The following is an 18245-nucleotide window of genomic DNA, read 5'->3' as shown; positions in this document are numbered from 1 at the left end:
CCTTTTAAAGAACTTCTGTAGGTTATACTCACAAATCGGAATTCAGAGACCATGAATTCCCTAGTTCAGGAAGGAAGGATTAAAAGCAAACACCCTCCAGTGGTTGCATCTAAAAGTTGTATAGTTTTTCAAATGGCTGGCTGTGGAAAAAAATCTTCCTCTATACCATCTACCCTGTACCACCACCCTGGGTCAAGTCATTCTGATGGTTGTGAAATCTCCAAAAATATGAAAATGATACTTTATGGACTATCAAATCTCTGTCGCATTTGATGTGGAATCCTCTGGTAGAATTTAAGCTCTGAGATCTGCGATCATGGCTGGCTCGTCCATCATAGTCCTGAGGCATTAAAGACATTTACAAGTGCAAATAGTACCCAAATCCTAGATGAAACACCTAAATATATTCAGGTTTGTAACACATTAAGAACAAGAGTAACACATATTTTAGACATATTGTTTAATAGACTAATAGTCAAGAGATCAAAAGCATGTTTTTTCCTGAGGTCCAATCTGGGAGCAGTTGGGTAAGTGAGAAAGAATATGATCAAAATACCTTATAAATAAAACAAAAACAAAAATAAAATAAAAAACTAAAAAGTAAAGTCCTTGTTCATTTTCTTTGCTTTTCTTCTATTAACACCGCTGAAAACAAAATCAACTGTTATGAGGCACCACCAGGTCACTTTAAATCTTATTATTATCTCTTAATCACAATATTATTATAAAGATAAATGAAATACACTATACTATCCAAGGGACTTTTAATGATCTTAGTAAGATAAAAACAAATGGAAAGCTACCTAAAGTTATAAGACCAAAAATATATCATAGCATAGGTCTAATAGTCAAAAAGAGCATATCCACTATAAACTGAGGGCTGGAGAGATTACTGCAGTAACTGATATGGGAAATAAGATTCTTCAAAGGTATATAAGGCAAATGTAAACAAAAGCACTCCAGAAACACATATAATGCATATCATAGGCATAACTTGGCTAGAGTGGAGGCTTTGAATAGAGGTAATGGTAGGTAGCAAATAAAATGATTTGTGGGAGAAAAATATGGTGAGCATCCAATTATAAATGTGTTTAGGGGAGGATTGTGTATTTTATCCTGGGGTAAATAGTGAAAAATCAAAGTTTGTCAAACACGCTGCTTTGGCACTTTTTGGGATATTCTCATATTAGTGTATGATGTGGAGCCATGAAAGTATAAATAAAATAAGATATATAATTACTATTATCGGGATACTAAAATTGGTGTCTAAGCTATGATATTCAAAGTGAGAATGACACAAGGGATGTGATTTGTGAGAAAGACATTGAGGAATAAAAATGACTTGGAAGCATCAGGATATTCATTTCTGCCGCACTCGATTGCTATAGAATTGTATTTGAAGTCATGAAATCACAAGACAAATGAAGCTAGATACCAAGGGAAGAATGAGTTTGGAGACATCTTAACTGAGAAAAGGAAATTGGCTTGTATATATTGTTTTCTTTTGATCATTCAACGTGCATTAAATGTACATACTGATAAATGCACTCGAACATACATACATATGATCCACAAGAAAAAAAAGAAGAAGCAATCAAAAGATAGTTGGTTCCCACTTGTCTCTCGCTAGCTTAATGACCACAGTGACCTGATGGTAATTTGAATACATATTACTGAGGAACAGTATGATCTAGTAGAGTGAGATCCATCCTTTATTTCTTGCTCTGCTTTAGACAGCTGTGTGGTCTCAGGCTTCTTTTGGCCTTTATTTCCTCATCTGGAAGATAAGCATATAAACATTCTCTCTCTCGCTCACTCTCTCTCCCTCTCCCTCTCTCTCCTCTCTCCTTCTCTCTCTCTCTCACACACACATTTTCTCTCTTTCTCTCTCACACACATGTGCACAAAAATATAAATTTGAAATGTGATAACATATGTGAAATTATCTTAAATGCCATCAAGTCTAAAGATAAAGTTTTTTATTTTGTAAATATCATATTATATAAATTAGCATCTTAAGAATTTTAACAGACACACATTCAAATATGTTATAACCCCTAGATTTTTTTTCAATAATATTTTTAAAAGCTCTTTGAGGGCAGGGAGAATCTCTTAGGCATTGGTCCTCCTCATATTTTATCATGTAAGTGTTCTGAACAAAGCCCATGCTTTTTGTAAAAAACAAGAACAAAGCATTAGATTTACTCAGCAATTTGTAAGCTCAAAGGTAGCTTTAAATATGTAGCTTTACTGAAAAGTAGCATTCAAACCTACAATGTCTGACACATCTTAAAATGTATTTAAATACTAAATGCATACAGAAAATACTGCTCCCAATGGAGTCATAGACCTTTAAAAGTGGATTTTTCCATAAGTCTGTGAATGAGTGACAAGGCAGAGTGAATAACAAGGATGAAAGGCAAAGATTCAAAGTTATTGGTGACATTTATTGTAGTTATAAGTAGAAACACAATAACAGGAGTCCAGGTTTGGAACTACAGCACACCAAAGTTGCTTGCGCTGAATTTTACAGTTTGTTTTTAAATGAACTGGCATTATTATCTCAGAAACCAAAGCAATGAAATAAATACTACACTTATGGTATAAGTTCTATAAACAGCCATAAATTATAAAACTTCAGATGCTCTAAAGTCACAACATACACAAGGAGCAATTTGAATTTGGAAAAAAAATCCATCTAATGTGAGAAACAATTTTCTAAAATGTTGGCTTTGAGGCATGCATGCTTCCAGAGAAGTTGCTGAAAGGAACGGAATGTTTTAAATACAAAATGCAGTTACTTACTTCCACTTGGAATCAGATCCCTTTCTGGGATGAAGAGTTTATATCCATAGTGTTTTTCTAGCACATCTGGCAGTATTTCAAGGGCAAACTGCTCTTCCTCGGTATTGTCACAGTCCAAAGTATCTTGATCCACTTTTGTGTAAGAGAGATACGCATCATATTCCTTGTTGTCTTAAAGAGCAACAGTATCAACAACAAAAAAATGTATTAGAAGGTTCTCTTTGAATATTAGAAGTTTATGATAACTATTGAGCAGAAATAAGCATTGTAATTAGTGTCTAACTAACTTTAATCATTTGAAAAATAATTCATGTGTCATAGGTAATGTCAATTTAAACACAAATATTTCATACGAAATAAATGAAAACTGTTACGGAGTGGACTTTTTACAGTTAGGACAGAATGGAACAAAGATTTATTATTTGCGCCTTTTTGGTGAGGTTCTGCCTTTGTGATATTCAATGATGTCTGTAACTGATTATCTCAGTGTGTTTGAATGCAGGACTAAATAAGCCCAAGTCATGGATGTGAAGCCTTCATGTGCTTCATGTGCCAGTTGGTTTGGCTGTGCCACTTAGTCACAGACCATACCTCCTTTGCACAAATATGTGCATGAGATCCAAGAGGGGCTGGGCCCTGAACTGTGGAAGATTGAAGTAATCCAGCTTCACTTCTAGAGACTGTACTTTTAGCATATGCCATACTTCCAGTTGGTTAGTGTTGTCATCTTCATATACAAAAAGCAGTTCATTACCAAATAGCAGAAACAGCAGCTGGGTTTTATACAAATGCATTGCCTGTTATTCCTGTTCAGCCAAGTAATTTGACACAACTTCCCAAAGAAGCCTTTGTTTCAAAATATCCCTCCTTCCAATATGGCCACATTAGGTTGTCTCTTCACATGTTTAGTCATGGAGTTAACTGGACTTTTAAAGCTTATTTTCATCCTCTTTTGCTACATTGGCTCAGAGCCAGTCTGCCTAAAGTAAAAATGTGTATGTATGTGTGCATTTTAACAGAAAATTCTAATGAACACAGCTATCTATTGTGTTGGTCCTCATATATTTTAGTAGAAACCTACCAGAATAGTTGTTGTATGCTCAAAATTCTCTTGTTCAAAGAAATTTTTAAAGTTAATTTAGTAAGCGTAAGTCCAAGAAAAATTCATAGTGCTTATTAAAAGCAGTTTCTTCAAAACATTGATTTTGAAAGACTGGTAAGCATTTATTTATAAAACACATCAATAATTGCTAAAACAGAGATGGTTAGAATGTAGCTAAGATTTTATCATTAGATAGTTTATAAAATAAAATAAGCATTTACTAACCCATTCCATTATTAATATTTTGGTCCTAGTGGCTGGATGAAGGTATAAACTACAGGTATAAAGCAAGATATACGTGTCCTATTGTTGGAGTAGGTAGGACTCCCTGAAACTTCTAATATAGTGTCTGTGCTCAAAACTCTGTACAATCCCATCCTTCAGTACTTCCAAATGAAGTGAGCTCTGGTTATTGATGTTAAGACAGTGCCTGAGATCAGGAGAAAAGCTGAATACATTTTAGTGTGCCCGATAACTATAAAAGACTTATAAACATTGCTTAGGGTTTCTTGATTGTCTAGAAGCACATGAACCCAAAAAAGACTGTCCTGGATGGTTGAGAAGATCTTTTGGCTTGCAAATTGGACGCATTCCATTGTTAGACATAAAACTCTACTTGGAATTGAAAATGTTCTTCAGCAATGCTAATGTAAGAACCTCCTGGAAATGCTCGCACCTCTGCCCTTGCTCCAATCAAGTACAGGATGCACCTGCAGGCCCCTGACTTTCTCCAGCTATAATTACTCACCTGGGACTCAAAGCTGCCGATGATGCACAGCTGGAAGAATAAAACAGTCCAAAGGACAAAAAGCTCTATTCCTATGAGCAGAATATATTTTCTTGTTCTTGGTAGATTATATTGCTGCCTCAAACCCCTGTGTCAGACCAGAGTGTCATTTCCCCTCCACAAACCTCCCTACCTTGAACCACATCTTACTCTATTTATCAGTAATTTGTTGAACTTCTACTGTGTGGTTAGCCATCATCTGTGACTACCTGACTATATCAATAACCTATGTTATGAGAGTTTTAGAACCATAGCCCACATGGTTACTCTCTGACCATGGTGAAACTCACATATGCATGGTACTATATCCACTTGCTTTACTCTGCCCTAATATTACAGCTCAACAAATACATGCTTTTCTAGTAAATATTTCTCCAGTTTGGTACACTAAAGCAAAAATATAACAAAGATTATCTGTGTTTTTGGCATGCTAATATTTGAATATTGAGTTCGAATGTTGAAGATCTGGATAATCAGCTTTACTTAGCATTCTGGAAGCTCATCACTTTCTGGACGATGGTGCTTTGGCTTCAGTTATATCCCTATAACATGGATAAAAGGTGACACGCTTATTGTAGCTGGCTGGAGCAGGAAAAACGCTCTCAGAGCTACCATGTCATATGTCTCAGAAACTTTAGGATGCCAGCTAGTGAGCCAGCAATGACTCAGATGCCATAGCTTTAAAAGGCACTTCAGCCTTCTTCAGAGAGCCAAGAAATTTTCATGAATAGCCACAGCTGTTGCTCACAAAGAAGGACAAGATGAATAGAGTAAAAGCATCAACATGATGCAAATAAAGTTAACAGCCAGGCTGGACAATTGTTTGAAAACCAAGAGGCTGTCTGAGACACCACTTCTCTAGACAACACTAATGAATCTTCAGTGCTAAATTATGCTGAATAAACTTATTTTCGGAAGCTGAAAATTGATAACAGGACAGACAAGGCATTAGAAGGAGGGCGTCTGGAACACTAGTCACCAAAGCTATGCTGTTCCTAATGAAGACAGGAGTTGCAAAGACAACCGAACTATTTGTGGAAGGATTTTCTTGTTGTCACACCTGTCCTTCCACATTTTAAAATTTAGTTTGAATTGTGCTCATCATCAGGGAGCCATTCTTGTTTTTGCAGCCCTGTTCTCTTGCAGCTCCATGGAACCCATTCCTAAGCTCTTAGCGTCTAAAGGGAGCAAAACTCTGGAAACTTGGTGATTACTTTATAGCCAGTGACGAATTTAGAAGCTATATGCACATGTGTATACAGTATCAATCTCAATGAAGACTGTAAGAAAATTGGATTCAAATATTTATTGAAAACCTGATAGGCCAAGTAAATGAAATAATCTATGGTGTGTTGAAACAAAAATTCAAATTGGCTTGCGAAGGGGAGTCAAAGCTGGCTGAACAAATTCTATTTTATAAAACAAATAATTTTCATTAAACCTTATATGAAATTCACACACACACAAATACACACACACACACACACACACACACACACACACACACACACACGTATGTATGTTTATGTGTATATTGTTTGTCTGTAAAGCATGAAGTCCTGAGTTCAATACCCCTAAACCCATGTACAAACTATTTTCATACTCCCAATGATAGTAACATGGCAGGGGAGATGCCTCAAAGAAAATGTAGAAAGAATAAAAGAGGTTGTCCTATGATCTCCGCGTGTATGTTAATCTAGCATGTGCTCATACTCACACAAGTACTCCCCTACATATATAAAGGCAAATGCACATGCAAAAGTAAAATTCTTTTAAAAAACATAAATACATTTTAATGTCACTGTCTGGAAAGGTACTTGTCAACTTGAGAAAAATCTAGAGTCATTTGGGAAGAGAAAGCTTCCACTGAGTATATACCTCCAGTAGATTAGCCTGTGGGTATTTCTTTTTACTAATAATTCATGTGGGAGGCTCTGGTCCACTATGGGCACTACCATTACCGAGAAGGTGGTCCTATAAGAAATCAGACTCAGCAGGCTTCAAAGTTGGAGCCAGCAAGCATCATTCCTCCATGGTGTCTGCTTTAGTTTCTTACTCCAGTTGCCTGTCCTGTGCTCTTACACTGGATTTTCCTCTGTAACAGATTGTGATCTGATTGTTAAAAGATAAAGCAAACTCTTTTCTCCTCAAGTTGCTTTGTCATGGTGCTTTATCATAGCAATAGAAACCCTAACTAAAACAGCCACAATATACATCAATATATGTTCTATGTGTGTGGAGAGCGGGTGTGGCGGTAGTCCCAAGATGATGCTTAGGACTCCGGCCTAGTCTTGTGACTAGCACCTGACTTCCTCCTGCACCCCCCCCCCCAGATTAGCCACTCCCACCATGCAAGCTGCTCAGGCGCACCCATGACTTGAGATCAGGCCAGATGACTTGGACCTATGAACTGCAGCCACACAGCATGGACTGAGGAGGTGGAGATGAGAGAGGATAATAGGCCTGCACTTGGGGGCGGGGTGAGGAGAAAGAGAAACAGAAAGAGAGACAGACAAGGGACAGAGAAAGATTTTCACTGGCATGCTGTAAGGTTCCTGAATAAAGTGCTTTGAGAAGAATGCTGTGTAGTCTTTCCTTTTCTGCTGTTTGGAGATGGTAGTGACAAGTGGTGGCCCATATGGCAAAACTCCCCTTTGGCGTTCAGAACTCATCGCAGTCAGGGTAAGCTCTCAGGTAAGTGGGATAATCAAAGTTCTTGGTTTGAGACTGTAAAGCTACCCGGTAAAGGGGATGAGGAAAGCTCTCGGTTTGAGACGATAAAGTTCCCGGTACAGGGACAAGTTGTACCTGGCACTATGGGAAACACAACATCAGTTCAGACAGTTCACCAAGCTTTGAAGGATTTGCTGAAAGCGAAAGGAATCAGGCTAAGAAAGGAGACTGTAGAGAATTTTTTAAAAGCAGTGGACCAGGTAGCTCCCTGGTTCCCGGAATCTGGACATCTCACAATGTCTAGTTGGAAAAAACTAGGAAAGGATTTGTAGTTTGCTGAAGAGCAAGGGGTACTACTAGGTAAAGGAGTGCTTCTGGTATGGAAATTGGTGAAAAACTATATAGGAGATGAGGAATGGTGTAGTGTGGAGCTGGAGAAGGGAAATGAGGCTCTGAATCAGGTTAGGGAAGAGCGCTCCCAGATTTCATAGGCAGGAGAAGTGTCTAGTGAGGGAGAAATGTCACTATTTCAATGCATCACCTATTTCATTGGCTCAATTGGAAGGCGATCTAGAGAGCATAGCCGACAGTTTGGAGAAAATGAAAGTACAGATTGAACCGTCAGCTCCCGGGCCCCCAACTCTGCCTCCTTATGCCCCAGGCAGAACAGAAGGGCGTAGTTTGCATCTTAATATCCTAGGTACTAGAGCTTGGAAATCACTCCCAAATACAGGGGAAGTAAGTAGAAATCTGACTAAGATTCTCCAAGGACCCACAGAGCCATTTGCAGACTTTGTGGCAAGGATGATGGAAACTGGGCGGGGGGGGGGACGTGTTTTTGGAGACCCCGACACTGCCATGCCTCTACTGAAACAGCTCATATTTGAACAGTGTTCTAAGGTGTCAAGCGATCACCCCGTACAAGAGCAAATTGTTAGAAGCCTGGATGAAGTTGTGCAGGGACCTGGGTGGGCCGCTAACTAATGCAGGCCTAGCAGCTGCAGTTATGCAGATGTCACAAGGAAGAAATGGTCAAAAGAATTATCCCACTTCAGTGGCACAATTGGCTTTGCTAGGCATTCAACTATGCATACAGTATTTTGGCACCCCACCTAAGGATTTAATAGTTCCCTATAATGTAGGGCAATTTTGAGGTGTAGTTTTCAGGGTAACTTTGATAATCATTTCCTAAGGATCCTCTCCTACAGTTGATTACCACTCATCCTGTAGTTTTCCTTCACATCACTTCAAAGGATCTTTTGCCAGACGCCCCCCTTATCTTTATAGATGGTTCCAAGAGAGGACAAGGAGCATATGTGGTGGCAGGGTCCTCTCCAGTTACCATACAATTTCACCCTGCATCACCTCAAGTTATTGAATTGCAAATTATGATTAAGGTATTTGAGTTGTTTCCAGGTCCTTTTAACTTAATTTCTGATAGCCAGTATGTTGTTAATGTGATGCTCTGCTTAGAAGTAGTCGGTGAAATCAATTCAAAATCTACTATTGGACATCTCGTTGTCACCTTGCGTGACTTGATTTTAAAAAGAATGTAGCCCTTTTTTGTATAGCATATCTGTGCCCATATTAACTTACCTGGTCCCCTAGCAGAGGGAAATGATATTGCAGATAAAGCCACTAGGGCTTGCTTGATTTTTTTTCAATGCATCACCTATTTCATTGGCTCAAGAATTTCATTCACATTTCCTTGTTAATTCCAAGACCCTGTCCTCACGCTTTAAGATCACGCGTGATGAGGCATGGGATATTGTAAAAGGGTGTCAGAAGTGTGCCCCTATGCTACCCCAGATTGGGTTTGGGGTTAACCCACGTGGGTTGCGCCCTCTACACCTCTGGCCAATGGATGTCACTCATTTCCCTGAATTTGGAAAATTAAAGTATCTCCATATTTCTATTGATACAGCCTCTGGGATCATTTTTGCATCTCTACATACAGGGGAAAAGGCATGTCATGTAATTGCACATTGTTTTGAAGCATGGAGTGCCTGGGGGCAGCCCAAAGAATTAAAAACAGATAATGGGTGAATAACTCATGGATTATCCTATATTCCTCAAGGACAAGGAATCATTGAGCATGCTCATCATACACTCAAAGAGTGTCTAGTTTAACAAAAGGAGGGAATTGCCTCTGCAGGTTCTTCCCCTAGAGAGAGACTGGCTATTGCTCTTTTTACCTTAAATTTTTTAAATGAAGACAAGCATGGGTGGGTCACTGCTGAGCGTCACACCAATCTTGATGTTTCTCCCAAAGGCCTGGTTATGTGGAATGATGTCCTGACTGGCAAATGGCAGGGTCCCGATCTGGTGTTGGTTTGGGTGAGAGGGTCTGTTTTTGTGTTTCCTCAGGAACATCGACAGCCACTGTGGGTCCCAGAGAGGTTGACTAGAGTGGTCCAGGATGAGCGGAGCAACGACCCTGTGGATGAGCCTGATGCTGCTGATGCTCCTGGTGGTGAAGACTGAAGATCTGCGATGGGGGCTCCTATCAGTGTTCCATAAGCCTTTACCTCTCATGCACTCAGCACAAGTTTTCCCTCGATTCTTTGCATCTATACCTCCTTGAAATTTCCTTTCTTATCCTGGGATGAGGATATTGTACCCCTTGGGGATGCAATATTCTCCCTTAAAGGATTGTTATGTTTTCAGATGATTACCAATATTTCTCAGAATAGTAATTGCATTCAACTGTATAATCAGTCTGAGGATAGGATTTTAAATTGTAGTAAAGATAATTGTTTTTATAGCATGTATTGGAATGCATTCATACATTATTTGGCTGTCAAAACTAGAATGTCGAGCTTTGTTCCCTGGCCTGTACAGCCCCCCTCAGCTATGACCTTATTCAGGCCTAAAAGAGATTTTGGATCACTACCACCACCACAAGGCTGAAAGAGTGGGCTGGACTAGCTAGATTAGCTCTTTGTTTGGTCCTCATGAGCGTCCTGGCATTCTGGTGCATGTGCCATATACATTTTCAACAGTGCAGAACTCAATCCTTAATGTTACAGGCAGTGGTGGAGACTGGGCAGTCTCCTCAAGTGTGGCTTGGCATTCTAAGAAGTAGTCAGTGACAGGTAAGACTCCCTGGGCATGTCACCAACCTAAGACAGGGATAGAACCAATGCAGTTCGTCTCCCAACAACGGGTAAGGGGCACTGCCATAGGGGGCAACCTAAGGCAGATACTATCTCGGCCAAAATTATAAAGAAGGGGAATATGTGGAGAGCAGGTGTGATGGCAGTCCCAAGATGATGCTTGGGACTCCTGCCTAGTTTTGTGACTAGCACCTGACTTCCTCCTGCCGCCGAGATTAGCCACTCCCACCATGCGAGCTGTGCAGGTGCACCCATGACTCGAAATCAGGCCAGATGACGTGGACCTATGAACTGCAGGCACACAACATGGACTGAGGAGGTGGAGATGAGAGAGGACAATAGGACTGTGCTTAGGGGCAGCTCGAGGAGAAAGAGAAACAGAAAGAGAGACAGAAAGAGAGACAGACAAGGGACAGAGAAAGATTTTCACTGGAATGCTGTAAGGTTCCTGAATAAACTGCTTTGAGAACGCTGTGTAGTCGCTCCTTTTCTGCTGGTATATGAGAAAACACAATGAAAAGTATTCAGAAAAACTAATTTGTGTTGATGCAATATTCAAATATGTGCATTAATAAAGAATTTGGTAGCATATAGGCTGAGATTGGCATCAGATAATGTATGTTACCAAAAGGATGTTAAAATGCATTTACTTATCTCTAAGATTCAGTGATTGATGTACAAATCTGTGAATGTGAAATGAAATCTGTGCTTTTATTTAGTATTGATTGGGGTGGCAGAAACAGGAAGATCCAAGGAACTCAGAAGCCAGTCAAGCTAGCTGAAATGGAATGCTTCTAATTCAGTAAGAGACATCTTTAAAAAGTCAGAGAGTGATAGAAGGTGTCCTCCCCTTGCCTCATCTTGTGTACACATGGGCACACTCATATGCATGCACTATATATACACACATAGAAAATAAAAATAAAAATTAATTTATTCATCCTTACCATACCCTTGTTGACTTTTTAGGATTTATTTAGACTTGTATAGATATTGTGTGTTTGAGTACCAAATTTCCATGTAGAACTTATAAATTTAATATTTTTGTAATGGTGAGCTGGTCCCTTTAATATATCTGACTCCATACAATTGTCTAATTAAAATGCTGTTTATTACTGGGTACTTTTGATCAAATGTCCCATCTTAGAATTAAAGAAGCAAAATAAATTCCTGTAAATGCAATATTATTACTGAGAGCATAATCTTATGTATATATCCATCAATCAGTTACTGTGGGTTACTGAGTAAAGATGATAACAGCAAATAATTATTTTTTGATAACCTAATAAACTGTACTACCTTTTACTGAGATTAATAAATTGTTTATAATGTTTACTTGAACAAATTAAACACAAGAGATCACTTTTTATGTTCTTTATAAAGAATACACACACACACACACACACACACACAAACACACACCTTCTTAGCTTGAACTTGTTATTTCATATTTGTAAGTAAGTAATATAATTTTCAATATTAGTTTTTATACATGGGATCATAATACAATTAATTATATTTTCATGTATACAACCATGATAAGAGCAAGCCTTATTTCTCTTTTTGAAGATGTTATGTGTGGGTGTGTGTGGGTGTGTGTGGTGTGGTATGCGGTATGTGGTCTGGGGTGTATGTGTGGTGTGTGGGGCATGTGGGGTGTTTGTGTGAGTGTGTATTTGGTGTGTGTGGTGTGTGTGGTGTGTGTGGTGTGTAGTGTGTGTGGTGTGTGTGGTGTCTGTGTGTGTGTGTGTGTGTGTGTGTCTGCTGTCTGCATTTCATTGAACATTTTACTGTAATACTTGAGTAAATGCAAAATTTCAAAATGAATTTGTCAAGAAGAATTGCTCTATTTACTGTGAGATAATAGTCAATTAAGATCCATTCATACTGATATTTATGTCATAGTAGCAAAAATGTCAAAATCAGATTTCTCAAAAGTTCTATCATCACATTAATTATATCTTCTTCAAGGTAAAGACTTTACTAAAAATATAAGTTAAAGCTTATTCTCCAGTATTTCAGTAAACTAAACACCTTAAAACCCATTCTTTATAGGCAACTGGAAAGTATATTTTGTTTAAAAAACTGTCTCATCCATGAGCTAAGAATATAGCCTTGTGGCAATTTTTGGTATTCAAAGATCATCATGCTTAATCTATACTCACCAAGAAAACTGTTTCCATGTTACGTTCTGACCTACATGTACTTTATGCTTATGATAACTAGTGGGATTTCAATGCATGCTATCAAACCTCTAAAAGAATTAAGTATTGACAAAAATATTCATATAGTGTTATGCCAAAATTCCTTTAAAATCTGTATATGTATCTCTCTTTTTTAAAATAAAGTTGTAAGAGAGAGAGAAAAAAAAAACTGTCTTATCAACTGGCCAACATGGTTGGTTACTATGAAAACTACATGGATTTTTAAGGACAAGGTTGTGTGGTCCACTTAAATGGCAAAATCCATGGTGCATCTATATCAATAACAAACTTTTTTTTTATCACAGCATCTTTGTCTACTGGTTAGGCAGATAAAAGGATTTGGAAATGAACTCTCTAGTTGGAGAGACTCTATTTGGAGCTAATGCTTTGATTACTGTCATTTTATTATGAGCTGTTAATTCATTCGTTTCTTGATTATATGAGCAAAGTTAATGAGAAAAGTAATAAAATGTAGGTATTTTGTAATTTTGAATAAACATCTTCATATAATTCATAGTATGTTCCAGATGTTATAAAAGAATATATAAATAAAATGCATTGAATTATTTAAAAAAACTGTCTTATCTAAGGCATTCTACATACATGTTTCCAAGGTTTATAGTAGCTGGGTAGTGAGGGCATCATATATAGTGATATAACATGATTTTTTATGGGTGCTTATTGAAAAAGTATAGCAGCTTTACTTGGGGAGAAACAAAGAATATGGTCAAATATATTTAAATTTAAAATTGTTTGAAATAAAAAATAAAATATAAAACCAGAAAATATAAATTTTTCTCTTGAAAAAGAAATAAAGCATTTCTAAATGTTCTAAGAGTAAGGCTTAATAAAATAGTCTACTGATACTTAATCTATATGATTTCTAAAAGTCCTGCAAAGGAGATATATCAAATTTATAAGGTACAATTTTAGATATATTTCCCATTGCTGTGACATAATACGTGAGAAAAGTCACATATGAAAATTTATGTTGCTTTCTTTTTATGATTGAGATAGTGTGGTTCAATTCATGACAATGGGGCAGATAGATAAGGAAATAGATAGCTCACTTTTTGGGGGGACAAGAAGAAATCACTAATGGAAATTGATACCTAGGTAAGTTCATCCACAAGCAATGAGCTTTCTTCAGCTAGCTCGTAGGAGCCAGGTACTGAGTATTCATACATATGTGTTTGTAGGGATTGCCACATATTCAAACAAACAGACACACTCTAAATTTGTATCTCTTCAGTTATCTTCAGAATGTCCCTAAAATATTCAAAATATGTAAATTCATGTATTTTGTTGAGCTGTTAAACCATGTATTTTATTTTGTGGTAAAGGGCTTTCATACTGATTGCTTGTCTCTAGATCAAGACACATCTTGTTAAGATTTTAATTTTGAAATATTATCCAACATAGGAAGATTTGATGAATAAGATAAAATAATGCATTATATTCTTTATCCACAGTTGCATAATCATATTCATTTTTTTCATAAATAACCTTTTCCTAAGTTGTTTGAGGGTATGTTGTACTTGTCATAACCTTTTATCCCTAAATATTTTAATTTTTGTTACCCAATAATAGAAATTGACTCTTACATGGTCATACAACACTTTAGTCTATTAAGTGAGTTTGGGGAAAGGAGATGGCTTACCATCAGTGGTTTCATCACCTCCAAAACGCTGTCTGTAGAAAAGCATCAGTTCGATATGGTAGCATTTGTAGACCACCACCAGCAGTATGAGCAGCAGAAAGATTGCTCCCAGGCCCCCTGCAAGCTCAATTTTGTAGATTAAGTCTGAAGTAAACAGAACAAACAAGAAAAGGAATTAAACCAGCAACACTTTGAATCTTTCCTCAAGTCTCTATGTAGGCGATATACTAACCGTTCTGGTTTTCTTTGCAAAATATCTTGTGAATATTACTCCTGATATGTTAGCATGAGTCATATTTTAATAAAATTAACCATACTCTGAAGTTTTGAGCAACTTACCATTAAAGTAGTAAGCATATCATAAAAGAAATGCTCATATCTCAATTAATTTAAAAAAAATATTGCTTTTTTACATACATTTTAAAATTATTTAATTATTTATTATATAACAAATATATGTCATTTATTAAAAAATATTTGTTATAAATTATAAGTATTATGTTATTAATATATCATATGCTATTATTATTTTATATCAGGGAACTATTAAAGTTCCTTTATTTTGGATTCATGCATAATGTTTTGTTGCTTCTGTTAAAATATTTTGTTGGTTTAGTGATATTTTCTTCTGTACTTCTCAGGTCACAGGCTCTCTTCTTCTACTATAGAATAACATCATAAAATTACTTTCAGAATCAAATAAAATCTAATGAGCTTGCAAGATTTAACTGTTCCACTTAACCTCAGTAGAAAATAATCGAATGTACACTAAGCAGGAGGAATTAGCTTATCCATTCCCCATACTTATTTGAATAAATTATTATAATAAATTTGTGATATAATATACCTCGTGGTACAAAATGTGCACAAATCTAGGTTAGTCACTTTGCCTCTTTGGCCAACACCAAAGTATGCTATACTTAAGCTTTTCCACTGAGGCGTTTCTGGAACCCTGAGAGTTGAGATAATTAAATCAGCACATAATGGAATGAAACAATAATGTCTCACAGGCTCAGAGAACGGTGGATTATCTGTAGCTTAATTAGTGATATTAACAAATCTAGACTGATCATAAAAAATAAAGGGATAGTATCATGGAAATTATAAACATTCGAAGTCAAAGGATATTTTAGATTTTGAGTTCAGCATTATCTAAAGGAGAAGTGCTAAATCTGAGAGAGCCCAGGAAAGAAATGTTTTCTGTTGAGGGACAAGAACATCCACTGGTCTCATCATAATTAAATGAAATTGCCTACAAGATTAGGTGGTCTCCATTCAATCTAATTCTGTAATTATCAAGCAAATACTCTATTCCTACTAATTCTGATTACCATGTAACTAGACACTGGCTAGGGAAATGACATTTTATTTTGGACATTAGTTGCTTTTGACTGTGGTTGGCACAGTCAGTTTCTCTGGGTAGGCCTATTCAAATTTCTGAGTTGGCTATGACTCTTGAGAAACACAGACAACTGTTCTTTGGTAATGTTCCCTTTATTTTAAATCTAAGACCATTGCTTAAAAAACATAAATCATGGTCAATGTAACAAAACCCATTTAGCATATTTTAATTTACAAAATACATGATTATATCATATACCATATATACATACATATATTTTAAATCAGTTTTCTAATGCCATCTATCTAAAAGTGTCTCAAATAGGATACAAGCTATGGTCTCCTAAATTCAAACTTAAGACTTTTTGATCTACCCCAGCATTATCTAGTCTATCCTAAAGTGATAATGGGAAGGCATGTACACGTTCTTCCTTGGAAATGCTGGCAGTATTTCCTTGGACCCTGTGACTTGTGGAAGATTTGGTTCCCATTATTTGGCTTCAAGGAATGAAGATAGACTGCAATTCCTAGTGACAACGAGATAGTATTGTGATAGATGTCACAAGGTCCTTTGAAGAAGACACTGATAAGTGCTGTAGTCATGGAAGGAGTGGGCTCATAGGAGTTCCACATGTGAGCCGGACACAATGCAGCTGATTAAGAAACTCAGAGTTGAAATGCAAATAAAAGTAACTCTTCTGGTATTAAAGCAAAATGAGGCATGGCGGAAAGGGGAAGAGAATGGAGGTGCAGTGAGGAGCAACTGCCAATGATGGATAGTCGGAGGAACTGAGCAAGTAGGTAGGACATGAGTATCTCTGCCCTGCCTGCTACAAGAGGAACTCAGTTTGAAATGAAGCACCTACATTGTAGGAAAAACCAAAAAATCCTACCACATATTTAAGTGTGCCTCTTGTTTTATGAACTGGTGTCATAGGAACTACTCCCTACCTCTATCTGGGCGTAAGCAAGCTTCCAGAACATATTTATACTGGGAAACAAAGGGCAGTCTTCACTTGTTTCCTTCCCAGGTTCCATCAAAATACATTGTAAATGGCCACTGTGTTGGAAACAATAAATGTCTCTTTCTTACTCTGAAAATCAACATTTCTTTCAACTTTCCTCATTGATGACTGACTCCCGCATTTTGTTCTTGTTTTTGCCTTTAGAAATGTTCAACTTCATCTGTATTATTTGCATGCCTCTCTGTTTTGTTCCTCATCTTCTTCCCTCTTGCTCTTCTTCTCTACTTCTTGTTCTCCCTCCCTCTCTTCCTGCTCCTCTTCCATTTCCTTTCTGGCCAGAACAGCTCTCAACTGTTTTCAAAGTCACTGAACGGAAAATTTCCCAACAGCTTCTATGTTATTTACAGAGGACAGCAGCTATTAGGTAGCTGGAAAACGTCAGCAGCAGGAACAATTTGCGCTCCTGAGTAGCAGACACCCATGACAGCAGTAAATATATGGAAGGGAACCATGGTGGGAAAAGTACCTTTGTGGTTTTGGGGGGGGGGTCCATTTTATAAAAATGCCTCTGAAAAATATTACATAATGGTGGCTGTTTAAGGTAAAAACTGTGAACTGGACTCTGAGACCCAACAAGTATTCTTTGATTCAGCCAAGGCACACTTATCAAAAGAGAAACATCCATCCTATAATCAGAGGGTAAAACTGCCACCAGCCAAATGACATCTGGCTTTTCTTTTGTCTTCTGTTTGCATTTGCCATTTTCTATCACAGCAGGATCTGTACTTCAAGACATTTCCTGACTGAGAAGCTGAGAGCCATTTATTTTGGTCTGTGTCTTGTAAATACTTCCTCAGGATAACTGCAGCCAGGGAGGAGACTTTGAGTAGTTATAACTTTTTATAGATAATGCTTATTGTATATGTACATTTTTCATATCTTCTTAGTTTGAGCCCATCTATTTCTTCAGTGTGAACACAAAGGTCAGAAATTATTGTATGGGAAAAATAGCAAGTGAAGACAAGAGACAAGAGAACAGTGTGTGGGACTGTGTGTGTGTGTGTGTGTGTGTGTGTGTGTGTGTGTGTGTGTGTTTGAATGTTTGAGCTTGCTTCTTTAACAAACATTAGTGAATGGGTTATGGGATTTATTCTGGGACCTGAATGTTAGCATCCGCTCAAAAGTCATGTTTGTTGATTTTGGGATATCGCTCAGTGGCTGCACATTTTTTAGAGTTGGAGTTTGATTCCCAGCAATAGACAAAACACCATATATTAAAACAGTATTAAATTTGGGCAATGGTATTAGGATTTGGAAAAAAGTACCCCATTAGAGGATGGAGAGCATCTTTTTACTTATTTTCCTATGTGAGAACTCATAGAATTTATCAACTATGGGAAATGGTCCTTAATAGACAGGAAATATGCTAGAACTGTAAGTGTCAAATCTGTGCTTTTTAATGTGCTGCTTTGTTAAATCTGTTTTATTACAGCAGCCAAATAGATTAGGACATACATTATTGCTGACTAGGGTGCTGCTTTAACAAATCTCTGAAAATGGAGAAGTGGCTTTGAAAATGGATAATGAATGAT

At 37.3% G+C, this 18245-nt stretch overlaps 1 protein-coding gene across 1 annotated transcript in view; it reads right to left on the bottom strand.

Annotated features, from left to right (window-relative positions):
• Positions 1-18245, bottom strand: part of IL1RAPL2 (interleukin 1 receptor accessory protein like 2) — a gene marked incomplete at both ends in the record, with an annotated part of 1190107 nt that overhangs the window by 9303 nt on the left and 1162559 nt on the right. Inside the window, 2 exons of the mRNA XM_080910286.1 lie at positions 2806-2976; positions 14348-14491. Coding sequence (XP_080766412.1) covers positions 2806-2976; positions 14348-14491 — 315 coding nt within the window. The remainder of the gene's footprint in view (positions 1-2805; positions 2977-14347; positions 14492-18245) is intronic.

The sequence above is a fragment of the Micromys minutus genome (assembly GCF_963924665.1).
Source record: "Micromys minutus genome assembly, chromosome: X".
Classification (NCBI taxonomy): domain Eukaryota; kingdom Metazoa; phylum Chordata; class Mammalia; order Rodentia; family Muridae; genus Micromys; species Micromys minutus.
The sequence above is the reverse complement of the archived record's forward strand: the minus strand, read 5'-3'. Positions and strand labels throughout refer to the sequence as shown.